We start from the raw sequence: 27615 nt of genomic DNA, 5'->3' as shown, positions 1-27615 counted from the left end.
CCTAATACGTATACAGGTGTCGGTGCATCAATGCACGCGAGCCCTGGGAAGGATGGTAGCTTCTTACGAAGAAATTCCATTTGCCAGGTCCCATACAAGGATTTTCCAGTGGGATCTGTTGGACATGTGGTCCGGGTCGCATCTTCAGATGCATCGGCGGATAACCCTGTCTCCAAGAGCCAGGGTGTCGCTGTTGTGGTGGCTGCAGAGTGCTCATCTTCTAGGGGGCCGCAAATTCGGCATACAGGACTGGGTCCTGGTGACCACGGATGCCAGCCTTCGAGGCTGGGGGGCAGTCACACAGGGAAGAAACTTCCAAGGCTATGGAAAAGTCAGGAGACTTCCCTACACATAAATATTCTGGAACTAAGGGCCATTTACAATGCCCTAAGTCAGGCTAGACCCCTGCTTCAACACCGGCCGGTGCTGATCCAGTCAGACAACATCACGGCGGTCGCTCATGTAAACGACAGGGCGGCACAAGAAGCAGGATGGCGATGGCAGAAGCCACAAGGATTCTCCGATGGGCGGAAAATCATGTGTTAGCACTGTCAGCAGTGTTCATTCCCGGAGTGGACAACTGAGAAGCAGAATTTCTCAGAAGACACGACCTCCACCCGGGAGAGTGGGGACTTCATCCAGAAGTCTTCCAAATGATTGTACACCGTTGGGAAAGGCCACAGGTGGACATGATGGCGTCCTGCCTCAACTAAAAGTTACAAAGATATTGCGCCAGGTCAAGGACCCTCAGGCGATAGCTGTGGACGCTCTGGTAACACCGTGGGTGTACCAGTCGGTGTATGTGTTCCCTTCTCTGCCTCTCTTACCCAGGGTAATGAGAATAATAAGAAGGAGAGGAGTAAGAACTAGAGATGAGCGGGTTCGGTTCCTCGGAATCCGAACCCGCCCGAACTTCAGTTTTTTTTACACGGGGCCGAGCGACTTGGATCTTCCCGCCTTGCTCGGTTAACCCGAGCGCGCCCGAACGTCATCATCCCGCTGTCGGATTCTCGCGAGGCTCGGATTCTATCGCGAGACTCGGATTCTATATAAGGAGCCGCGCGTCGCCGCCATTTTCACACGTGCATTGAGATTGATAGGGAGAGGACGTGGCTGGCGTCCTCTCCGTTTAGAGTGACTAGTACTAGAGAGAGACACTAATTTTGGGGAGCATATAGGAGGAGTACTACTTGCTGCTGATAGTGTGACCAGTGACCAGTGCCACCAGTTTAATTAATCCGTTCTCTGCCTGAAAAAAAACGATACACAGTGTGACACAGTCACACATATAATATCTGTGCTCAGCCCAGTGTGCTGCATCATATACTGTATATCATTATCTGACTGTGCTGAGTGCTCACTGCTCACACAGCTTAATTGTGGGGGAGACTGGGGAGCAGTTATAGCAGGAGTACATATTTTAAGTACAGTGCACACTTTTGCTGCCAGAGTGCCACTGCCAGTGTGACTGACCAGTGACCACTGACCACCAGTATTGTGATTGTCTGCTCACCACCAGTATATTGTGATTGTCTGCCTGAAAAAGTTAAACACTCGTCGTGTGGTGTTTTTATAAACGCATTCTGCAGACAGTGTCCAGCAGGTCCGTCATTACATAATATATACCTGTCCGGCTGCAGTACTAGTGTGATATATATATATATTTTAATTTTATCTCATTATCATCCAGTCTATATTAGCAGCAGACACAGTACGGTAGTCCACGGCTGTAGCTACCTCTGTGTCGGCAGTCGCTCGTCCATCCATAATTGTATACCACCTACCCGTGGTTTATTTGTTTTTTCTATCTTCTTGATACTAGTAGCTTACTTTAGGGGTCTGCAGTGCTGAGTCTGACAGACAGTGTCCAGCAGGTCCGTCATTACATAATATATACCTGTCCGGCTGCAGTACTAGTGTGATATATATATATATTTTAATTTTATCTGATTATCATCCAGTCTATATTAGCAGCAGACACAGTACGGTAGTCCACGGCTGTAGCTACCTCTGTGTCGGCAGTCGCTCGTCCATCCATAATTGTATACCACCTACCCGTGGTTTATTTTTTTTTTCTATCTTCTTGATACTAGTAGCTTACTTTAGGAGTCTGCAGTGCTGAGTCTGACAGACAGTGTCCAGCATGTCCGTCATTACATAATATATACCTGTCCGGCTGCAGTACTAGTGTGATATATATATATATTTTAATTTTATCTCATTATCATCCAGTCTATATTAGCAGCAGACACAGTACGGTAGTCCACGGCTGTAGCTACCTCTGTGTCGGCAGTCGCTTGTCCATCCATAATTGTATACCACCTACCCGTGGTTTATTTATTTTTTCTATCTTCTTGATACTAGTAGCTTACTTTAGGAGTCTGCAGTGCTGAGTCTGACAGACAGTGTCCAGCAGGTCCGTCATTACATAATATATACCTGTCCGGCTGCAGTACTAGTGTGATATATATATAAATTTTAATTTTATCTCATTATCATCCAGTCTATATTAGCAGCAGACACAGTACGGTAGTCCACGGCTGTAGCTACCTCTGTGTCGGCAGTCGCTCGTCCATCCATAATTGTATACCACCTACCCGTGGTTTATTTTTTTTTTCTATCTTCTTGATACTAGTAGCTTACTTTAGGAGTCTGCAGTGCTGAGTCTGACAGACAGTGTCCAGCAGGTCCGTCATTACATAATATATACCTGTCCGGCTGCAGTACTAGTGTGATATATATATATATATTTTAATTTTATCTCATTATCATCCAGTCTATATTAGCAGCAGACACAGTACGGTAGTCCACGGCTGTAGCTACCTCTGTGTCGGCAGTCGCTCGTCCATCCATAATTGTATACCACCTACCCGTGTTTTTTTTTTTCTATCTTCTTGATACTAGTAGCTTACTTTAGGAGTCTGCAGTGCTGAGTCTGACAGACAGTGTCCAGCAGGTCCGTCATTACATAATATATACCTGTCCGGCTGCAGTACTAGTGTTATATATATATATATATATATTTTAATTTTATCTCATTATCATCCAGTCTATATTAGCAGCAGACACAGTACGGTAGTCCACGGCTGTAGCTACCTCTGTGTCGGCAGTCGCTCGTCCATCCATAAGTATACTAGTATCCATCCATCTCCATTGTTTACCTGAGGTGCCTTTTAGTTGTCCCTATTAAAATATGGAGAACAAAAATGTTGAGGTTCCAAAATTAGGGAAAGATCAAGATCGACTTCCACCTCGTGCTGAAGCTGCTGCCACTAGTCATGGCCGAGACGATGAAATGCCAGCAACGTCGTCTGCCAAGGCCGATGCCCAATGTCATAGTACAGAACATGTAAAATCCAAAACACCAAATATCAGTAAAAAAAGGACTCCAAAACCAAAAATAAAATTGTCGTCGGAGAAGCGTAAACTTGCCAATATGCCATTTACCACACGGAGTGGCAAGGAACGGCTGAGGCCCTGGCCTATGCTCATGGCTAGTGGTTCAGCTTCACATGAGGATGGAAGCACTCAGCCTCTCGCTAGAAAAATGAAAAGACTCAAGCTGGCAAAAGCACCGCAAAGAACTGTGCGTTCTTCGAAATCCCAAATCCACAAGGAGAGTCCAATTGTGTCGGTTGCGATGCCTGACCTTCCCAACACTGGACGTGAAGAGCATGCGCCTTCCACCATTTGCACGCCCCCTGCAAGTGCTGGAAGGAGCACCCGCTGTCCAGTTCCTGATAGTCAGATTGAAGATGTCAGTGTTGAAGTACACCAGGATGAGGAGGATATGGGTGTTGCTGGCGCTGGGGAGGAAATTGACAAGGAGGATTCTGATGGTGAGGTGGTTTGTTTAAGTCAGGCACCCGGGGAGACACCTGTTGTCCGTGGGAGGAATATGGCCGTTGACATGCCTGGTGAAAATACCAAAAAAATCAGCTCTTCGGTGTGGAAGTATTTCAACAGAAATGCGGACAACATTTGTCAAGCCGTGTGTTGCCTTTGTCAAGCTGTAATAAGTAGGGGTAAGGACGTTAACCACCTCGGAACATCCTCCCTTATACGTCACCTGCAGCGCATTCATAATAAGTCAGTGACAAGTTCAAAAACTTTGGGCGACAGCGGAAGCAGTCCACTGACCAGTAAATCCCTTCCTCTTGTAACCAAGCTCACGCAAACCACCCCACCAACTCCCTCAGTGTCAATTTTCTCCTTCCCCAGGAATGCCAATAGTCCTGCAGGCCATGTCACTGGCAATTCTGACGAGTCCTCTCCTGCCTGGGATTCCTCCGATGCATCCTTGCGTGTAACGCCTACTGCTGCTGGCGCTGCTGTTGTTGCTGCTGGGAGTCGATGGTCATCCCAGAGGGGAAGTCGTAAGCCCACTTTTACTACTTCCACCAAGCAATTGACTGTCCAACAGTCCTTTGCGAGGAAGATGAAATATCACAGCAGTCATCCTGTTGCAAAGCGGATAACTGAGGCCTTGACAACTATGTTGGTGTTAGACTTGCGTCCGGTATCCGCCGTTAGTTCACAGGGAACTAGACAATTTCTTGAGGTAGTGTGCCCCCGTTACCAAATACCATCTAGGTTCCACTTCTCTAGGCAGGCGATACCGAGAGTGTACACGGACGTCAGAAAAAGACTCACCAGTGTCCTAAAAAATGCAGCTGTACCCAATGTCCACTTAACCACGGACATGTGGACAAGTGGAGCAGGGCAGGGTCAGGACTATATGACTGTGACAGCCCACTGGGTAGATGTATGGACTCCCGCCGCAAGAACAGCAGCGGCGGCACCAGTAGCAGCATCTCGCAAACGCCAACTCTTTCCTAGGCAGGCTACGCTTTGTATCACCGCTTTCCAGAATACGCACACAGCTGAAAACCTCTTACGGCAACTGAGGAAGATCATCGCGGAATGGCTTACCCCAATTGGACTCTCCTGTGGATTTGTGGCATCGGACAACGCCAGCAATATTGTGTGTGCATTAAATATGGGCAAATTCCAGCACGTCCCATGTTTTGCACATACCTTGAATTTGGTGGTGCAGAATTTTTAAAAAAACGACAGGGGCGTGCAAGAGATGCTGTCGGTGGCCAGAAGAATTGCGGGACACTTTCGGCGTACAGGCACCACGTACAGAAGACTGGAGCACCACCAAAAACTACTGAACCTGCCCTGCCATCATCTGAAGCAAGAAGTGGTAACGAGGTGGAATTCAACCCTATATATGCTTCAGAGGTTGGAGGAGCAGCAAAAGGCCATTCAAGCCTATACAACTGAGCACGATATAGGAGGTGGAATGTACCTGTCTCAAGCGCAGTGGAGAATGATTTCAACGTTGTGCAAGGTTCTGCAACCTTTTGAACTTGCCACACGTGAAGTCAGTTCAGACACTGCCAGCCTGAGTCAGGTCATTCCCCTCATCAGGCTTTTGCAGAAGAAGCTGGAGGCATTGAAGGAGGAGCTAAAAGGGAGCGATTCCGCTAGGCATGTGGGACTTGTGGATGGAGCCCTTAATTCGCTTAACAAGGATTCACGGGTGGTCAATCTGTTGAAATCAGAGCACTACATTTTGGCCACCGTGCTCGATCCTAGATTTAAAACCTACCTTGGATCTCTCTTTCCGGCACACACAAGTCTGCTGGGGTTCAAAGACCTGCTGGTGACAAAATTGTCAAGTCAAGCGGAACGCGACCTGTCAACATCTCCTCCTTCACATTCTCCCGCAACTGGGGGTGCGAGGAAAAGGCTCAGAATTCCGAGCCCACCCGCTGGCGGTGATGCAGGGCAGTCTGGAGCGACTGCTGATGCTGACATCTGGACCAGACTGAAGGACCTGACAACGATTACGGACATGTCGTCTACTGTCACTGCATATGATTCTCTCCCCATTGAAAGAATGGTGGAGGATTATATGAGTGACCGCATCCAAGTAGGCACGTCAGACAGTCCGTACTTATACTGGCAGGAAAAAGAGGCAATTTGGAGGCTCTTGCACAAACTGGCTTTATTCTACCTAAGTTGCCCTCCCACAAGTGTGTACTCCGAAAGAGTGTTTAGTGCCGCCGCTCACCTTGTCAGCAATCGGCGTACGAGGTTACTTCCAGAAAATGTGGAGAAGATGATGTTCATTAAAATGAATTATAATCAATTCCTCCGTGGAGACATTGACCAGCAGCAATTGCCTCCACAAAGTACACAGGGAGCTGAGATGGTGGATTTCAGTGGGGACGAATTGATAATCTGTGAGGAGCGGGATGTACACGGTGATATATCGGAGGATGATGATGAGGTGGACATCTTGCCTCTGTAGAGCCAGTTTGTGCAAGGAGAGATTAATTGCTTCTTTTTCGGTGGGGGTCCAAACCAACCCGTCATTTCAGTCACAGTCGTGTGGCAGACCCTGTCACTGAAATGATGGGTTGGTTAAAGTGTGCATGTCCTGTTTATACAACATAAGGGTGAGTGGGAGGGCCCAAGGACAATTCCATCTTGCACCTCTTTTTTCTTTCATTTTTCTTTGCGTCATGTGCTGTTTGGGGAGTGTTTTTTGGAAGGGCCATCCTGCGTGACACTGCAGTGCCACTCCTAGATGGGCCAGGTGTTTGTGTCGGCCACTAGGGTCGCTTAGCTTACTCACACAGCTACCTCATTGCGCCTCTTTTTTTCTTCTTTGCGTCATGTGCTGTTTGGGGAGTGTTTTTTGGAAGGGCCATCCTGCGTAACACTGCAGTGCCACTCCTAGATGGGCCAGGTGTTTGTGTCGGCCACTAGGGTCGCTAATCTTACTCACACAGCTACCTCATTGCGCCTCTTTTTTTCTTCTTTGCGTCATGTGCTGTTTGGGGAGTGTTTTTTGGAAGGGCCATCCTGCGTGACACTGCAGTGACACTCCTAGATGGGCCAGGTGTTTGTGTCGGCCACTAGGGTCGCTTAGCTTACTCACACAGCTACCTCATTGCGCCTCTTTTTTTCTTCTTTGCGTCATGTGCTGTTTGGGGAGTGTTTTTTGGAAGGGCCATCCTGCGTGACACTGCAGTGCCACTCCTAGATGGGCCAGGTGTTTGTGTCGGCCACTAGGGTCGCTTAGCTTACTCACACAGCTACCTCATTGCGCCTCTTTTTTTCTTCTTTGCGTCATGTGCTGTTTGGGGAGTGTTTTTTGGAAGGGCCATCCTGCGTGACACTGCAGTGCCACTCCTAGATGGGCCAGGTGTTTGTGTCGGCCACTAGGGTCGCTTAGCTTAGTCATCCAGCGACCTCGGTGCAAATTTTAGGACTAAAAATAATATTGTGACGTGTGAGGTGTTCAGAATAGACTGAAAATGAGTGGAAATTATGGTTTTTGAGGTTAATAATACTTTGGGATCAAAATGACCCCCAAATTCTATGATTTAAGCTGTTTTTTAAGGTTTTTTGAAAAAAACACCCGAATCCAAAACACACCCGAATCCGACAAAAAAAATTCGGTGAGGTTTTGCCAAAACGCGGTCGAACCCAAAACACGGCCGCGGAACCGAACCCAAAACCAAAACACAAAACCCGAAAAATTTCAAGTGCACATCTCTAGTAAGAACTATACTCATTGTTCCGGGTGGGCCAAGAAGAGCTTGGTAACCAGAACTCCAAGAAATGATCTCAGAGGACCCATGGCCTCTGCCGCTCAGACAGGACCTGCTGCAGCAGGGGGCCTGTCTGTTCCAAGACGTACCGCGGCTGCGTTGGACGGCATGGTGGTTGAACGCCGGATCCTGAAGGAAAAGGGAATTCCGGAGGAAGTTATCCCTACGCTATTTAAAGCTAGGAAAGAAGTGAACGCTAACCATTATCACCGCATATGGCGGAAATATGTTGCGTACTGTGAGGCCAGGAAGGCCCCAAAGGAGAAATTTCAGCTAGGTCGATTTCTGCACTTCCTACAGTCAGAGGTGACTATGGGCCTACAATTGGGTTCCATTAAGGTCCAGATTTCGGCTCTATCGATTTTCTTCCAAAATGGAACTGGCTTCACTGCCTGAAGTTCAGACTTTTGTTAAGGGAGGGCTGCATAGTCAGCCCCCGTTTGTGCCTCCAGTGGCACCGTGGGATCTCAACGTGGTGTTGGTTTTCCTGAAGTCGCATTGGGTTGAGCCACTTAAATCCGTGGAGCTATAATACCTCACGTGGAAAGTGGTCATTCTGTGGGCCTTGGCGTCGGCCAGGCGTGTATCAGAATTGACAAAAGCCCTTATCTGTATTTTATATGGGAAAGGCGAAATTGAGGACTCGTTCCCAATTCCTTCCTAAGGTGGTATCAGTTTTTCATGTGAACCAACCTATTGTGTTGCCTGCGGCTACTTGGGACTTGGAGGATTCCAAGTTACTGGACGTAGTCAGGGCCCTGAAAAGTATATGTTTCCAGGACGGCTGGAGTCAGGAAAACTGACTCGCTATTTATCCTGTATGCACCCAACAAGCTGGGTGCTCCTGCTTCTAAGCAGACGATTGCTCGCTGGATCTGTAGCACGATTCAACTTGCACATTCTGCGGCTGGACTGCCACACCCTAAATCTGTAAAAGCCCATTCCACGAGGAAAGTGGGCTCTTCTTGGGCGGCTGCCCGAGGGGTCTCGGCTTTACAACTTTGCCGAGCTGCTACTTGGTCAGGGGCAAACACGTTTGCAAAATTCTACAAGTTTGATACCCTGGCTGAGGAGGACCTTGAGTTCTCTCATTCGGTGTTGCAGAGTCATCCGCACTCTCCCGCCCGTTTGGGAGCTTTGGTATAATCCCCATGGTCCTTACGGAGTCCCCAGCATCCACTAGGACGTCAGAGAAAATAAGATTTTACTCACCGGTAAATCTATTTCTCGTAGTCCGTAGTGGATGCTGGGCGCCCGTCCCAAGTGCGGACTGTCTGCAATACTTGTATATAGTTATCATTAACTAAAAGGGTTATTGTTGAGCCATCTGTTGAGAGGCTCTGTTATGTTCATACTGTTAACTGGGTATCATATCACGAGTTATACGGTGTGATTGGTGTGGCTGGTATGAGTCTTACCCGGGATTCAAAATCCTTCCTTATTGTGTCAGCTCTTCCGGGCACAGTATCCTAACTGAGGCCTGGAGGAGGGTCATAGTGGGAGGAGCCAGTGCACACCAGCTAGTCCTAAAGCTTTCTTAGCTGTGCCCAGTCTCCTGCGGAGCCGCTATTCCCCATGGTCCTTACGGAGTCCCCAGCATCCACTACGGACTACGAGAAATAGATTTACCGGTGAGTAAAATCTTATTTAATCTTAAAATTGTTACTTTTGTATAATATGGGCAATCTCAGAAAAGTACTGTTCCTTTTAGTGCGTTTGTTAAAGACACAATACCGAATCTCGGCCTTTTTAATCATAGTCAGGAAGAAGTAAAAAAACGGATATGAGTTTTGATTTGTATTTTGATTTTTTTTTTTACACGTATAAGCCCTATGGGAGTCAGAGGTGCCAGCAGATATTTATTACTGTAATCAGGGCCGGTTCCGGGGCTTCTGGCGCCCCGGGCGGCATTAGGGGGCGTGGCTTCATGCAGGGGGCGTGGTCAGTTACGCCCCCTGTACTGTTGTGGGATGTGCTCACTGTAATGATGTGCGGTGCGCGATGACGTCAACGGGCACCGCACAGCAAAGGTCCTCTCCACGAAGGTAAACTAGACGCTAAGCGTCTAGTTCACTTCGTGGAGAGGACCTTTGCTGTGCGGTGCGCGATGACGTCAACGCGCACCGCACATCATTACAGTGAAGGTCCTCTCCAGGAAGGGAAATTAGACGCGTAGCGTCTAGTTTCCCTTCATAGCGGGCAGCCCACGAAGGGAAACTAGACGCGTAGCGTCCAGTTTCCCTTCACAACGGACAGCGGGCCGCGGCAGCGGGGGGCACCACAGCAGCAGCGGATCTTGCCATGGTGCGGCGCCCTCCGGATGGCGCCGGCGCCCTCCGGAAGGCGGCGCCCCGGGCAAAAGTCCTGCTTCCCGTGGCAAGATCTGCTACTGACTGTAATGTAAAATAGTAATAATCTGCAGAGAACATCTGATGATTCCACTAGGCTAAGAAACCCCAACAACAGCATAATCTGAATCTTTCTCCAAATTTAGCTGCCTCACAACTGTTCTTTAGGGCGGGATGTACCAATTTTCTCCGGTACATCCTGCCAAACATCGCATTGATACTAATTGCCAGGGCTGCCATAAAAAATTGCAGGGCCCAGGACTGACAAAATAGGCAGGGCCCCGCCTCCAGTGTGGAGGAATCAGCTTTAGAATTGCACCAGTTAACGTGTGTGTGTGTATTATATACACACACATGCATGCATGCATGCATGCATGCATGCATACATACATACATACATACATACATACTAGAGATGAGCGGGTTCGGTTTCTCTGAATCCGAACCCGCCCGAACTTCATGGTTTTTTTCACGGGTCCGAGCAGACTCGGATCCTCCCGCCTTGCTCGGTTAACCCGAGCGCGCCCGAACGTCATCATGACGCTGTCGGATTCTCGCGAGACTCGGATTCTATATAAGGAGCCGCGCGTCGCCGCCATTTTCACACGTGCATTGAGATTGATAGGGAGAGGACGTGGCTGGCGTCCTCTCCATTTAGATTAGAAGAGAGAGAGAGAGAGAGAGATTGACCTGATTTACTGGAGCTTAGGAGTACTGTAGAAGTGTAGAGAGTGCAGAGTTTACTAGTGACTGACCACAGTGACCACCAGACAGTGCAGTTTTATTTAATATATCCGTTCTCTGCCTGAAAAAAACGATACACACAGTGACTCAGTCACATACCATATCTGTGTGCACTGCTCAGCCCAGTGTGCTGCATCATCTATGTATATATCTGACTGTGCTCAGCTCACACATCTTATAATTGTGGGGGAGACTGGGGAGCACTGCAGTGCCAGTTATAGGTTATAGCAGGAGCCAGGAGTACATATTATATTAAAATTAAACAGTGCACACTTTTGCTGCAGGAGTGCCACTGCCAGTGTGACTGACCAGTGACCTGACCACACTGACCACCAGTATAGTTAGTAGTATACTATATTGTGATTGCCTGAAAAAGTTAAACACTCGTCGTGTGACTTCACTTGTGTGGTGTTTTTTTTTTAATTCTATAAAAAACTCATTCTGCTGACAGACAGTGTCCAGCAGGTCCGTCATTATATAATATATACCTGTCCGGCTGCAGTAGTGATATATATATATTTTTTATATCATTATTTATCATCCAGTCGCAGCAGACACAGTACGGTAGTTCACGGCTGTAGCTACCTCTGTGTCGGCACTCGGCAGTCCATCCATAATTGTATACCACCTACCAGTGGTTTTTTTTTCTTTCTTCTTTATACATACATACTACTACATCTCTTTATCAACCAGTCTATATTAGCAGCAGACACAGTACAGTACGGTAGTCCACGGCTGTAGCTACCTCTGTGTCGGCACTCGGCAGTCCGTCCATAATTGTATACCACCTACCCGTGGTTTTTTTTTCTTTCTTCTTTATACATACATACTACTACATCTCTTTATCAACCAGTCTATATTAGCAGCAGACACAGTACAGTACGGTAGTTCACGGCTGTAGCTACCTCTGTGTCGGCACTCGGCAGTCCGTCCATAATTGTATACCACCTACCCGTGGTTTTTTTTTCTTTCTTCTTTATACATACATACTACTACATCTCTTTATCAACCAGTCTATATTAGCAGCAGACACAGTACAGTACGGTAGTCCACGGCTGTAGCTACCTCTGTGTCGGCACTCGGCAGTCCGTCCATAATTGTATACCACCTACCCGTGTTTTTTTTTTCTTTCTTCTTTATACATACATACTACTACATCTCTTTATCAACCAGTCTATATTAGCAGCAGACACAGTACAGTACGGTAGTTCACGGCTGTAGCTACCTCTGTGTCGGCACTCGGCAGTCCGTCCATAATTGTATACCACCTACCCGTGGTTTTTTTTTCTTTCTTCTTTATACATACATACTACTACATCTCTTTATCAACCAGTCTATATTAGCAGCAGACACAGTACAGTACGGTAGTCCACGGCTGTAGCTACCTCTGTGTCGGCACTCGGCAGTCCGTCCATAATTGTATACCACCTACCCGTGGTTTTTTTTTCTTTCTTCTTTATACATACATACTACTACATCTCTTTATCAACCAGTCTATATTAGCAGCAGACACAGTACAGTACGGTAGTTCACGGCTGTAGCTACCTCTGTGTCGGCACTCGGCAGTCCGTCCATAATTGTATACCACCTACCCGAGGTTTTTTTTTCTTTCTTCTTTATACATACATACTACTACATCTCTTTATCAACCAGTCTATATTAGCAGCAGACACAGTACAGTACGGTAGTCCACGGCTGTAGCTACCTCTGTGTCGGCACTCGGCAGTCCGTCCATAATTGTATACCACCTACCCGTGTTTTTTTTTCTTTCTTCTTTATACATACATACTACTACATCTCTTTATCAACCAGTCTATATTAGCAGCAGACACAGTACAGTACGGTAGTTCACGGCTGTAGCTACCTCTGTGTCGGCACTCGGCAGTCCGTCCATAATTGTATACCACCTACCCGTGGGTTTTTTTTCTTTCTTCTTTATACATACATACTACTACATCTCTTTATCAACCAGTCTATATTAGCAGCAGACACAGTACAGTACGGTAGTCCACGGCTGTAGCTACCTCTGTGTCGGCACTCGGCAGTCCGTCCATAATTGTATACTAGTATCCATCCATCTCCATTGTTTACCTGAGGTGCCTTTTAGTTGTGCCTATTAAAATATGGAGAACAAAAATGTTGAGGTTCCAAAATTAGGGAAAGATCAAGATCCACTTCCACCTCGTGCTGAAGCTGCTGCCACTAGTCATGGCCGAGACGATGAAATGCCAGCAACGTCGTCTGCCAAGGCCGATGCCCAATGTCATAGTACAGAGCATGTCAAATCCAAAACACCAAATATCAGTAAAAAAAGGACTCCAAAACCTAAAATAAAATTGTCGGAGGAGAAGCGTAAACTTGCCAATATGCCATTTACCACACGGAGTGGCAAGGAACGGCTGAGGCCCTGGCCTATGTTCATGGCTAGTGGTTCAGCTTCACATGAGGATGGAGGCACTCAGCCTCTCGCTAGAAAAATGAAAAGACTCAAGCTGGCAAAAGCAGTAGCACCGCAAAGAACTGTGCGTTCTTCGAAATCCCAAATCCACAAGGAGAGTCCAATTGTGTCGGTTGCGATGCCTGACCTTCCCAACACTGGACGTGAAGAGCATGCGCCTTCCACCATTTGCACGCCCCCTGCAAGTGCTGGAAGGAGCACCCGCAGTCCAGTTCCTGATAGTCAGATTGAAGATGTCAGTGTTGAAGTACACCAGGATGAGGAGGATATGGGTGTTGCTGGCGCTGGGGAGGAAATTGACCAGGAGGATTCTGATGGTGAGGTGGTTTGTTTAAGTCAGGCACCCGGGGAGACACCTGTTGTCCGTGGGAGGAATATGGCCGTTGACATGCCTGGTGAAAATACCAAAAAAATCAGCTCTTCGGTGTGGAGGTATTTCAACAGAAATGCGGACAACAGGTGTCAAGCCGTGTGTTCCCTTTGTCAAGCTGTAATAAGTAGGGGTAAGGACGTTAACCACCTCGGAACATCCTCCCTTATACGTCACCTGCAGCGCATTCATAATAAGTCAGTGACAAGTTCAAAAACTTTGGGTGACAGCGGAAGCAGTCCACTGACCAGTAAATCCCTTCCTCTTGTAACCAAGCTCACGCAAACCACCCCACCAACTCCCTCAGTGTCAATTTCCTCCTTCCCCAGGAATGCCAATAGTCCTGCAGGCCATGTCACTGGCAATTCTGATGATTCCTCTCCTGCCTGGGATTCCTCCGATGCATCCTTGCGTGTAACGCCTACTGCTGCTGGCGCTGCTGTTGTTGCTGCTGGGAGTCGATGGTCATCCCAGAGGGGAAGTCGTAAGACCACTTTTACTACTTCCACCAAGCAATTGACTGTCCAACAGTCCTTTGCGAGGAAGATGAAATATCACAGCAGTCATCCTACTGCAAAGCGGATAACTGAGGCCTTGGCATCCTGGGTGGTGAGAAACGTGGTTCCGGTATCCATCATTACTGCAGAGCCAACTAGAGACTTGTTGGAGGTACTGTGTCCCCGGTACCAAATACCATCTAGGTTCCATTTCTCTAGGCAGGCGATACCGAAAATGTACACAGACCTCAGAAAAAGAGTCACCAGTGTCCTAAAAAATGCAGCTGTACCCAATGTCCACTTAACCACGGACATGTGGACAAGTGGAGCAGGGCAGGGTCAGGACTATATGACTGTGACAGCCCACTGGGTAGATGTATGGACTCCCGCCGCAAGAACAGCAGCGGCGGCACCAGTAGCAGCATCTCGCAAACGCCAACTCTTTCCTAGGCAGGCTACGCTTTGTATCACCGCTTTCCAGAATACGCACACAGCTGAAAACCTCTTACGGCAACTGAGGAAGATCATCGCGGAATGGCTTACCCCAATTGGACTCTCCTGTGGATTTGTGGCATCGGACAACGCCAGCAATATTGTGTGTGCATTAAATATGGGCAAATTCCAGCACGTCCCATGTTTTGCACATACCTTGAATTTGGTGGTGCAGAATTATTTAAAAAACGACAGGGGTGTGCAAGAGATGCTGTCGGTGGCCAGAAGAATTGCGGGACACTTTCGGCGTACAGGCACCACGTACAGAAGACTGGAGCACCACCAAAAACTACTGAACCTGCCCTGCCATCATCTGAAGCAAGAAGTGGTAACGAGGTGGAATTCAACCCTCTATATGCTTCAGAGGTTGGAGGAGCAGCAAAAGGCCATTCAAGCCTATACAATTGAGCACGATATAGGAGGTGGAATGCACCTGTCTCAAGCGCAGTGGAGAATGATTTCAACGTTGTGCAAGGTTCTGCTGCCCTTTGAACTTGCCACACGTGAAGTCAGTTCAGACACTGCCAGCCTGAGTCAGGTCATTCCCCTCATCAGGCTTTTGCAGAAGAAGCTGGAGACATTGAAGGAGGAGCTAACACGGAGCGATTCCGCTAGGCATGTGGGACTTGTGGATGGAGCCCTTAATTCGCTTAACAAGTATTCACGGGTGGTCAATCTGTTGAAATCAGAGCACTACATTTTTGCCACCATGCTCGATCCTAGATTTAAAGCCTACCTTGGATCTCTCTTTCCGGCAGACACAAGTCTGCTGGGGTTGAAAGACCTGCTGGTGAGAAAATTGTCAAGTCAAGCGGAACGCGACCTGTCAACATCTCCTCCTTCACATTCTCCCGCAACTGGGGGTGCGAGGAAAAGGCTCAGAATTCCGAGCCCACCCGCTGGCGGTGATGCAGGGCAGTCTGGAGCGACTGCTGATGCTGACATCTGGTCCGGACTGAAGGACCTGACAACGATTACGGACATGTCGTCTACTGTCACTGCATATGATTCTCTCACCATTGAAAGAATGGTGGAGGATTATATGAGTGACCGCATCCAAGTAGGCACGTCACACAGTCCATACTTATACTGGCAGGAAAAAGAGGCAATTTGGAGGCCCTTGCACAAACTGGCTTTATTCTACCTAAGTTGCCCTCCCACAAGTGTGTACTCCGAAAGAGTGTTTAGTGCCGCCGCTCACCTTGTCAGCAATCGGCGTACGAGGTTACATCCAGAAAATGTGGAGAAGATGATGTTCATTAAAATGAATTATAATCAATTCCTCCGCGGAGACATTGACCAGCAGCAATTGCCTCCACAAAGTACACAGGGAGCTGAGATGGTGGATTCCAGTGGGGACGAATTGATAATCTGTGAGGAGGGGGATGTACACGGTGATATATCGGAGGATGATGATGAGGTGGACATCTTGCCTCTGTAGAGCCAGTTTGTGCAAGGAGAGATTAATTGCTTCTTTTTTGGGGGGGGTCCAAACCAACCCGTCATATCAGTCACAGTCGTGTGGCAGACCCTGTCACTGAAATGATGGGTTGGTTAAAGTGTGCATGTCCTGTTTTGTTTATACAACATAAGGGTGGGTGGGAGGGCCCAAGGACAATTCCATCTTGCACCTCTTTTTTCTTTTATTTTTCTTTGCGTCATGTGCTGTTTGGGGAGGGTTTTTTGGAAGGGACATCCTGCGTGACACTGCAGTGCCACTCCTAAATGGGCCCGGTGTTTGTGTCGGCCACTAGGGTCGCTTATCTTACTCACACAGTCAGCTACCTCATTGCGCCTCTTTTTTTCTTTGCGTCATGTGCTGTTTGGGGAGGGTTTTTTGGAAGGGCCATCCTGCGTGACACTGCAGTGCCACTCCTAGATGGGCCCGGTGTTTGTGTCGGCCACTAGGGTCGCTAATCTTACTCACACAGCTACCTCATTGCGCCTCTTTTTTTCTTTGCGTCATGTGCTGTTTGGGGAGGGTTTTTTGGAAGGGACATCCTGCGTGACACTGCAGTGCCACTCCTAAATGGGCCCGGTGTTTGTGTCGGCCACTACGGTCGCTAATCTTACTCACACAGCTACCTCATTGCGCCTCTTTTTTTCTTTGCGTCATGTGCTGTTTGGGGAGGGTTTTTTGGAAGGGACATCCTGCGTGACACTGCAGTGCCACTCCTAGATGGGCCCGGTGTTTGTGTCGGCCACTAGGGTCGCTAATCTTACTCACACAGCTACCTCATTGCGCCTCTTTTTTTCTTTGCGTCATGTGCTGTTTGGGGAGGGTTTTTTGGAAGGGACATCCTGCGTGACACTGCAGTGCCACTCCTAAATGGGCCCGGTGTTTGTGTCGGCCACTACGGTCGCTAATCTTACTCACACAGCTACCTCATTGCGCCTCTTTTTTTCTTTGCGTCATGTGCTATTTGGGGAGGGTTTTTTGGAAGGGACATCCTACGTGACACTGCAGTGCCACTCCTAGATGGGCCCGGTGTTTGTGTCGGCCACTAGGGTCGCTAATCTTACTCACACAGCTACCTCATTGCGCCTCTTTTTTTCTTTGCGTCATGTGCTGTTTGGGGAGGGTTTTTTGGAAGGGACATCCTGCGTGACACTGCAGTGCCACTCTTAAATGGGCCCGGTGTTTGTGTCGGCCACTACGGTCGCTAATCTTACTCACACAGCTACCTCATTGCGCCTCTTTTTTTCTTTGCGTCATGTGCTGTTTGGGGAGGGTTTTTTGGAAGGGACATCCTGCGTGACACTGCAGTGCCACTCCTAGATGGGCCCGGTGTTTGTGTCGGCCACTAGGGTCGCTTATCTTACTCACACAGTCAGCTACCTCATTGCGCCTCTTTTTTTTTTTGCGTCATGTGCTGTTTGGGGAGGGTTTTTTGGAAGGGCCATCCTGCGTGACACTGCAGTGCCACTCCTAGATGGGCCCGGTGTTTGTGTCGGCCACTACGGTCGCTAATCTTACTCACACAGCTACCTCATTGCGCCTCTTTTTTTCTTTGCGTCATGTGCTGTTTGGGGAGGGTTTTTTGGAAGGGACATCCTGCGTGACACTGCAGTGCCACTCCTAGATGGGCCCGGTGTTTGTGTCGGCCACTAGGGTCGCTAATCTTACTCACACAGCTACCTCATTGCGCCTCTTTTTTTCTTTGCGTCATGTGCTGTTTGGGGAGGTTTTTTTGGAAGGGACATCCTGCGTGACACTGCAGTGCCACTCCTAAATGGGCCCGGTGTTTGTGTCGGCCACTAGGGTCGCTAATCTTACTCACACAGCTACCTCATTGCGCCTCTTTTTTTCTTTGCGTCATGTGCTGTTTGGGGAGGGTTTTTTGGAAGGGACATCCTGCGTGACACTGCAGTGCCACTCCTAGATGGGCCAGGTGTTTGTGTCGGCCACTAGGGTCGCTTAGCTTAGTCATCCAGCGACCTCGGTGCAAATTTTAGGACTAAAAATAATATTGTGAGGTGTGAGGTATTCAGAATTGACTGAAAATGAGTGGAAATTATGTTTTTTGAGGTTAATAATAATATGGGATCAAAATGACCCCCAAATTCTATGATTTAAGCTGTTTTTTAGGGTTTTTTGAAAAAAACACCCGAATCCAAAACACACCCGAATCCGACAAAAAAAATTCGGTGAGGTTTTGCCAAAACGCGGTCGAACCCAAAACACGGCCGCGGAACCGAACCCAAAACCAAAACACAAAACCCGAAAAATTTCAGGCGCTCATCACTAATACATACATGTGCCGCTGTCGGGAGGGCCCGGGATGCTGATGCCACTGCCTGCCCGCCTCCATCCCCGCTGTTCTGCTGCTCTCCTCCATCCTCCTGCAGCTATATTGAAAACGTCCCTCCCAAAACGGACGCCGCCTCAGAGGAGACAGTTATTCACGATACTATTTTGAATAACTGTCTCCTCTGTGGCGGTGGCCATTTTGGGAGGGAAGTTTTCAATACACAGCTGCTGGAGGGTCGGAGGACAGCGCCAGAACAACGGGGACGACCGCGGAACGGCGGGGATGGCGGTGGGCGGTCAGGTGGCTGCATGAGCATCCCAGGCCCTCTGTCAGAGAGGCTGGGCACGGGACATCTGTGTCCCAAGCACCCCCCTGATGGCGGCCCTGCTAATCGCATATGTACTAAGATATGCGATTAGTACCATAAAGGACATCTCACCCAATAAGAGCTGTCCTTTGCAATCATCCCTCTGCATCCAAAGCCAAGAATCAAGGGCTTAGTGCATATGGAAATGCAGTAAAAACCCTGAAAACAGAGTTTTTACCACATTTTTTCGTTTAATACATCCCGCCCTTAGTGTCTAATGCATAGAGAAGCAAAAGAGAGACGTAACTTTGCACCTCGGCAAAACACACAAAAATCAGACTCATCTGATAACTGACTGAACAAATATATTTGGTGATGTTGCCCCTAACAACCAAACAGATACTGTCCATCACTTCTCTATTGCCTTTTAGAAAATGATAGACAGCATCTGATTCTCTGTTTGAGAAGATTTAGTAAATTTACCCTATAGTGTGTATCCAGCTTCAGATTTGGGACACCCCTTTCACATCGCAAATGCCAGGTCCCACCCGGCAGGCCCGGCGCTTACCGCTCAGCAAAGGGATGCAATGCAGGTAGGCGCCAGGGGGGAGAGGCGCTCTACCCGCTCTGCATTCCAGGGCTGAGTTCCCCTGCTGATGCCGACTGCTGCGCCTGTCACACTCTGACAGGCAGCGGCGCCGGCATCATGAAGCATTCTCTCCCCTCCCCTGTTACAGACTCACCGCAGTGTGCTGGCCGAGTCTAAAGGGGGCGGAGTTACATGGGGATAAGGGGACGGAGCTACACGGGATCAGGCTGCAGTTGCAACACAAGAGGACGAGTTACCAGGCTTCTTTATGTAAGTAGCTGGAAAGTGTGTGAGAGTGTATATGTATGCAGTATGTGTGTGTGTATGTCTACAGTATCTGTGTATATGTATGTGTGACTGTATGCAGTGGCGGAACTAGCAAGCGGTGGGCCCAGGTGCGACAAAATGCTTTGCCCCCCCCACCCCCACATCCCATCCAAGTCCACCCCCTCACCCCTGGAGAGGATCTGGTGAGGGGGACCTGCTCAGGGCCAGAGAAATGGATACCTAGCAACAGTGCCGTAACTAGACATTTTAGCACTGTGTGCAAGAAACGGCATCGGAGCCCCACCCCTACATGCAAAACAGGGGCAGTGCGCGCCGTAGGCGCGTGCAAAAATACATAGTGGCGTGGCTTCGTGGGGAAGGGGTGTGGCCACAAAATAATACCAATTCATAAAACGGTGCACAGTAGTCTCCATTCTTCAAATTACGCCGCACAGTAGCACCACTACACCAGGTAGTGACCCTTTTACACCTTACAGCAGACAGATTCCCCTTTTTACACATTACGGCAGACAGCGTCCCCCTTTTTACACATTACGGCAGACAGCGTCCCCCTTTTTACACATAACGGCAGACAGCGCCCCCTTTTTACACATAACGGCAGACAGCGTGCCCTTGTTACACATAGCGGCAGACAGCGTACACTTTTTACACATAACGGCAGACAGCGTCCCCCTTTTTACACATTACGGCAGACAGCGTGCACTTTTTACACATAAACGGCAGACAGCGTCCCCTTTTTACACATTACGGCAGACAGCGTGCCCTTGTTACACATTACGGCAGACAGCGTCCCCCTTTTTACACATTACGGCAGGCAGATTTCCCCTTTTTACACATAGCAGCAGGCAGATTCCCCATTTTTACACATTGCGGCAGGCAGTCCCCCTTTTTTACACATTACGGCAGGCAGATTCCCCCTTTTTACACATAGCGGCAGGCAGATTCCCCATTTTTACACATAGCGGTAGGCAGTCCCCCCTTTTTACACATTGCGGCAGGCAGATTCCCCCTTTTTACACATTGCGGCAGGCAGATTCCCCCTTTTTACACATTGCGGCAGGCAGTCCCCCCTTTTTACACATTGCGGCAGGCAGATTCCCCCTTTTTACACATTGCGGCAGGCAGATTCCCCCTTTTTACACATTGCGGCAGGCAGTCCCCCCTTTTTACACATTGCGGCAGGCAGATTCCCCATTTTTACACATTGCGGCAGGCAGATTCCCCCTTTTTACACATTGCGGCAGGCAGTCCCCCCTTTTTACACATTGCGGTAGGCAGTCCCAAACAAAGAAAGAAAGAAAGAGACAGAAAGAAAGAGACAGAAAGAAAGAAGAATTATACTTACCCTCTCCGCTGGCTCAGGCTCCTCGGTGCAGCGTCAGACGATTCCCGGGCTGGAGAGAAGGAGGAGGAGGGAGGTGGAGGAGGGAGCCGCAGCAGCGCTGTGTTATTGGTGGAGGCGCTGCTGCTGCCCCTCTGCTTCACTATAGGCTGTTCTCGGAAGACAGCCTATAGTGAAGCAGAGGGGCAGCAGCAGCAGCGCCTCCACCAGTAGTAAAGCGCTGCTGCGGCACCCTCCTCCACCTCCCTCCTCCTCCTTCCCCCGTACCGCTGCTCCTCTCCTCTCTCCGGGCGGCTGTGCGTTGCGGGCAGCGGTTGCCCGCAGCGCACAGCGGCATGTAATGAGTCAGTTTGACTCATTACATGCTTTGGGCCCCTGGACAGAGGCGGGCCCCAGTGCAACGCACTGGTTGCACTGGCGGTAGTTCCGCCTCTGACTGTATGTGTGTAATGTATGTACAGTGTGTACGTGTTGTATGCATATGTGTGCAGCATAATGTGTGTAAGCATTACTGCTTCAGGGGGCGTTGCATCTTGTATAAGCGTCACTGGTACAGGGGGCGTTACGTGTGTAAGCGTCACTGGTACAGGGGGCGTTACGTGTGTAAGCGTCACTGGTACAGGGGGCGTTACGTGTGCAAGTGTCACTGGTACAGGGGGCGTTACGTGTGTAAGCGGCACTGGTACAGGGGCGTTACGTGTGCAATTGTCACTGGTACAGGGGGCGTTACGTGTGTAAGCGTCACTGGTACAGGGGGCGTTACGTGTGCAAGTGTCACTGGTACAGGGGGCGTTACGTGTGTAAGCGGCACTGGTACAGAGGGCGTTACGTGTGTAAGCGGCACTGGTACAGGGGGCGTTACGTGTGTAAGCGTCACTGGTACAGGGGGCGTTACGTGTGTAAGTGTCACTGGTACAGAGGGCGTTACGTGTGTAAGTGTCACTGCTACAGGGGGCGTTACGTGTGTAAGCGGCACTGGTACAGGGGGGCGTTACGTGTGTAAGCGGCACTGCTACAGGGGGGCGTTACGTGTCTAAGCGGCACTGGTGCAGGGGGCGTTACGTGTGCAAGTGTCACTGGTACAGGGGGGTTGCGTGTGTAAGCGGCACTGGTACAGGGGGCGTTACGTGTGTAAGTCCCACTACTATAGGGAGCATTATGTGTACAAGCATTATGTGCACTGTCCCTTTGTAAAGTATGGGAGGGCGCAAACCCTAGCACCGGCCCTGCCACCCGGTAATTGGAAATGGATCCTTACCGGGTGGGACCCGGCATTTGACTCTAACAACTGGCTGCCTGACCCGGCAATATACCGAGTCGGGTTGCCATAGCGGCGGGGGCGGAGTCTGTGCTGGGAGATGAGCCCATCTCTGCGCTGCCTCTCTCTATGTAGTGAACGGGTCCCGGGTCACATAGGCCCGGCAACCCATTCACACTGTCCCTCACCCGGTATTCACCCCGGGAATAACACTGCTCTATTCCCGGGTTGAATTACCGGGTTAGGCGACCCGGGAATTTTCCATGGGCTCTTTCACACTGCACAGCGACCCGTGTCGACCCAGCAATATACCGTGTCGATACCGGGTTGTTTGTGCGGTGTGAAAGGAGTAGGAAGGACGTGCCCAAACTCAGATCTAAATTGCAGTGTGAGAATAAAGATGTCCAGCATTTGTGGGCTGCATGCAGAAGCAGCCGGTATTTACCCTGCATGCAAGGAAACGTCGGTGCACCCCTTGTATTGCAGCATAGTTTGCCCAGGTGCACAAATACTTGCCTTGTTTGCTTTGCTTCCATATCAGAATCCGCCTCCTTCGTCTGCTGGGGTAGATTTGAAAATAATAAGCTGTAAATTGTAAAGAAAAGGAATAAACTGGGAGATTTGCTTTTTAAAATTGAGCTTAAATGATACTGAATTGGTTAAAATATTTTTGATCATAATTATGATCCCTGGGAACTAAGGGCTATTGGGGTCTGTAGTATAAAAGTGAGGCCGCAGTAACAGACAGCAGACTTTAGGGGGCAGCAAAATACAAAGAACTGAATAAATGCTCTTACACGCTTGCTATTAGAACCAACAACGATTAAGATGACACAATATGTGTTTTATATACACAAATCGCTAAATACGTTTCTTGATTGTTAGTTAGATGGGCTTTTTGGCACTTCTGTCTGAATGGTAATCGGTTTCAGTGGCAAACGCAGGATATCTAGAGGGGGGTTTCCAAATGCAATCCACCATCTCCTACTCTGCAGAACATTGGAATATAGGTCATACTTGCACACTCTCCCGGAAAGGCCGGGAGGCTCCCGAAATTAGGGTGGCACTCCTGGCCCCCCGGGGAAGGGAGCAAGTCTCCCGCATCCCGCCCTCCTCCCAATGCACCCCACACCCCCTACCACTTTCAGCCTGTTAAATAGAAAAAAGGGGCAGGGCGATGATGCGATCACGCTAATTTGCGTCATCATAGCCCCGCCCCCTGCCCTGCAATACCAATATTGTGGGCATTACAAAGCAGGGGCGTGGCTACGATGATGCAAACACGTCACCACGCCCCCGTACCGCCTCCTCCACACCCCCTCTTGTGTGACCTGGCTGCTCCCTCCCGGAGGCAGCAGCCGCAAAGTAGGTAAGTATGATACAGGTTAATATTTAACACAATAGATGGTCTACAGTATAGGCTGTAGCAAACATATTTAAATAATATAAATAAGATAAGTGGTCAGGAAAAAGTTAAACATACAATAGTAAATACACAAACATAATGGAACCAGTACTGCCCTTTCTAAGCACACATTCTCCCACCTCATGGTGAGGCTCCTGTCTCTTCTTCCTGGTAGCTACTCTCTGGTCCAGTGCGCTGATTCAGGACTCACAGAGCAAACCTGTTAGAAGAAGCTGTTAGCACTGGGCATGTGCAGCAGCTCTGCTCTGTCCCTTAAACTGCATGATGTGGCAGCAGCTCCAGTAATCGTATTATATGCCATTGCCATTGTTGTCATAATTTGAGCCACTTGCCAAGAGGAGAGGGGTTTCCGGGCAACTGGACCCCCCCCTGTGTTTGCCTATGGGTCTGGCAGCCTCACTAGGCTCAAGCTGGCTATGGGGTACTTCTGTTGGCTGCATATAGCAGGACTTGTACTGGGAGAGAATTGGGGGTGGGGGGGGGGTAATGAAGTCAACTGTTCATTATTGTGTATTTTATTAAATAAAGTGTACTTACTACATAAATTACATATACTGTACATGCATTATTATTTTCAACACGGTCTGTTGCGTGTATTACAGAATGAAGCAAATGTTCTGGAAGGACGTGCCAAACCCCAAATACTGTTCTTGGGCCCAGGGAGTCAATTTTCAGAAGGTTAGTTTGTCCAACTAAATGAAGTTCCATCTGTTTGTACTTCGGTCCGAGTCTAATGACGGAGAGCGGACAGGCCACAATTTATCACATCCGCATTCACATCTCTAAGCCTGAAAAGTGATAAATATCACTGTGATAAAGCACCAGCCAATCGGCTCCTAACTGCCATGTCACAGGCTGTGTTTGAAAAATGACAGTTAGGAGCCGATTGGCTGGTGCTTTATCACAGTGATATTTATCACTTTTCAAGCTTAGTACATCTGGCCCATAGTCTCTGTGTTTTCAGTATCAAGGCTTACTAAAATCAGATGATGGCATTAAACATAAGATAAATCATCCGTCATCCGCATTCTATGCAGCATTCCTCTAATCCAGTTATTGCACTGGGTATAAAAGCAGCTATCGCTTTCCTGGCATTACTAAGAATAAGTAATTGCTTTTTTTTTTGTCCAGCCAGATACATTAGAAAACCTTTTTATGAAGCATCGTGAACACCTGGCGCACAGTTTTCCATTAATCTTAGAACCCGAAGACACCTTTGAAAATATGAATATCGACAAAGGCTGGGAGAAAGACGACGTAGACGTCACCTCAATCCCTGACCAGCTGACGTACGACCGTGACTCTGCCTGCGCGACCAGTCATTTTAGCAGCAGTTGCACCTACGCAGATGGATCCGAGGCTTCCATATACAAGGGGACCACCTCCCCATCCATGGTCAAATATGCAACAATCGTTAGTAACCCTCAGCCAACTAAGCAGTGTATGAGCGGGAGGAAAATGAGTGTCAGCTCTTGCGACGGATGTTTTTTGAGAAATACTTCAATCGTTATTGGGAATCTAGATGATGAAAAACAGGCGTTTCTTATAATGGCTGGATTACAGACAAAGCAACCCGGCAACAAATCTTCTAACTCAGTTGTGTCTTCCGAAGGCTTTTCCGAACCCTCGGACCAAGAGGAAAGCTTTGAAGGAGACATCTTGGAGAGGAACGTCTACTACGTGGGGCTGGACGCTATCCAAAATAGCGGACAGGATGGCTATTTCTCGAAAAATCCCTCGGTGACCTACCACTTCCAGGACAATAGATCATACCAAGAGATGGACAAGTCTTCCGAATTCATAGATGATCACTACATCCATCGAAGTTTGGCGAAAAAGTCCCTGCTCTCGTATATGCCGCAGTTCCAAATACAGTCTACCAATGACCCAAAGATGTTTGATATGTGCTCCTGATACATCTCCTGTGATGACGTGTCCATATTTATTGTGCATTGTATGCATGAGATGAATGTGAAAGACCTAAAATTAAGGCTGAAGGAGACATGTGGAGTAAGTGCCATAACCTGGGTTTGGGACATGATTGGCTGCCTATTGTGATACAAAGCACTTTGTAATATGGAATAATTTGCATGTTCCGAACATTAGACTGTTCTGGAATTAGTACTTCCAAGAACATACCAAAATGCTTGAAATAAAAATCTTCAGAACGACAACAGCATTTTGGCCAGCTGGTATGTCACCGATATAACCACGTAGGAATACCATGTAAGCTACTATAACGAGTACATCGGCGACTCCACGGCTGTGGTTATTCTGCGGCGGACTGATATGGGAAGGACATATTACATTGTATAAAGTGTGAAACTATTTTTGAATGTGTGCCATTCATACCGTATAGATACATATTCTATTTTTGTGACACGACAAATGCAAAGTTATGATAAATACATTTATGGAATCATTTCATGTGTTGTTATGCTTGTTCTATTATTTTGTGTATTACCTGTATTATAATTTTGTGTTTATACCGTATCATGCAGAATAAATACATAAAAATAGGTAAGGACAGCAATTACATCCTAAAGTGCTCTGGTGTGCCTTGTGCTAAAGTGCCAAAACAATTCAATGTGGGTTTAACACTGACATGTCACTACCAAAGGATTTGTGTGTATGTGTGTATATATATTATATATATTTACACGGTGGAGTCACATTATTATAAGCACCAGCTAATAGCCAGAGTAACCGCCGTGTGCAGCACGGACAGCAGCTAGACTCTGAATTGTCGTCTTAAGACACACGTCTGGTAGCCCCCAGGCTCATTGTGACGGTGAGCTGCTCCACTGTAGTGTGTCAGTCGGATCTCACGCACCTTTGTAGCCGACGTTCACCTCTCACATCAATGGTGCTCCGCAGTTTCCATGTCGGTTATTCGCAATGGTGCCATTTGTCCAGTCACGATACACCTTCACCGCAACAGCACGCGGACAGTTCACACACTGCGCTGTGTCAGACATACTGCCACCCCTGGCCCAAGAGCCGATAATCATCCCTTTTGGCAACTCGGATAAATCGCCCCTTTTACCCATGACAGCACCGAGTGATATGTGTGCAGACGGCCTATCACACACCTTATATACCCACCAAGCCAGCGCACGTCACGTGACGTACTTCATGGGATACGCACTGCCGGCGTCACATGTAGGAGGTCATAATAATGTGACTCAACTGTGTGTTAATAACCAAACATAACCGTGATACTGTTTTTTATACAGATGTGACAGCCCTCATCCTTGCCGGAAGCCGCGGCAATTGTGAGTTGATTGCCGCAATTAGCGGATGTGCAATGTGCACGTGCACTGCGCACACACCCACAATCCAGAAATCACGGACACGGGAAGAAACTGAGTGACTTTATTAAGCACGCTGAACCCATTGCCACAGTGAAAAAGATAAATTATGATGAACACTCTAAGCACTAAGAATACTCATAGGGGCTAATTCAGTAAGGATAGCAGATGCTGCTAATCAGCAGAATTTTCTATACTTTTCCTAGCATGCTGGGGGCCGGCCATCGCTGGGCAAGGCCGCCTAGCATACTGACCGGCGCCACCCCCCTTGATGAATCAGAAATTGCAAGCGCCTCGCAATTTCTGCTTCATCATAAAAAATCTTGATACCTCCTGCCGGCGCAGCCTGGCTGCGCCTGCTGGAGACCCGACACCATCTTACCCATCATGACGGCTGCATGTGACGTCACGCAGCCACCGCGATCACGCCCCCTCCCCCCCCCCTCCGTTCGGCTGACTCCACCACCCACATTCGTGCCACCCCGCAACGCTCTGTCTCCTCCCTGGAAATAGAACGTTGTCCGCCCTACCCCCGCCCCGCGACAACCTCTGCCTGATTGACAGGCAGAGGCGATCGCATTTTCTGCGGCTCCACCAGAGAAAGTGCGGGTGCATGCGCCCGCTGGGCGAACATAAAAATTCCGGTTGGATCGCGATTTGCGATTCAACCTGAATTAGCCCCATAGTCAAAATCATTTTGATAAACTTTTACAATTAACATTAAGAATGTGAAGTTCTTAGCACAAATTTGGCCAAAAATGTGGGCCCGTCCACCACTTCCAGGTGAACTTCATTAGATGGG

The 27615-nt window shown here is 48.5% G+C and overlaps 1 protein-coding gene across 3 annotated transcripts in view; it reads left to right on the top strand.

The window, feature by feature from the left end:
• LEPR (leptin receptor) overlaps window positions 1-25959 on the top strand; it is a 116019-nt gene extending 90060 nt beyond the window's left edge. Inside the window, exons 18-19 of one of the 3 annotated variants that reach the window (XM_063939166.1) lie at window positions 24105-24180; window positions 24634-25959. In XM_063939166.1, the coding sequence (XP_063795236.1) occupies window positions 24105-24180; window positions 24634-25416 (859 nt within the window). In that variant the 3' untranslated portion in view covers window positions 25417-25959. The remainder of the gene's footprint in view (window positions 1-24104; window positions 24181-24633) is intronic. The other 2 variants (XM_063939165.1, XM_063939167.1) reach the window with 2 other exon arrangements.
• Window positions 25960-27615: the final 1656 nt, after the last annotated feature.

This window comes from Pseudophryne corroboree, chromosome 9 (genome assembly GCF_028390025.1).
Source record: "Pseudophryne corroboree isolate aPseCor3 chromosome 9, aPseCor3.hap2, whole genome shotgun sequence".
NCBI classification, from domain to species: domain Eukaryota; kingdom Metazoa; phylum Chordata; class Amphibia; order Anura; family Myobatrachidae; genus Pseudophryne; species Pseudophryne corroboree.
The sequence above is the reverse complement of the archived record's forward strand: the minus strand, read 5'-3'. Positions and strand labels throughout refer to the sequence as shown.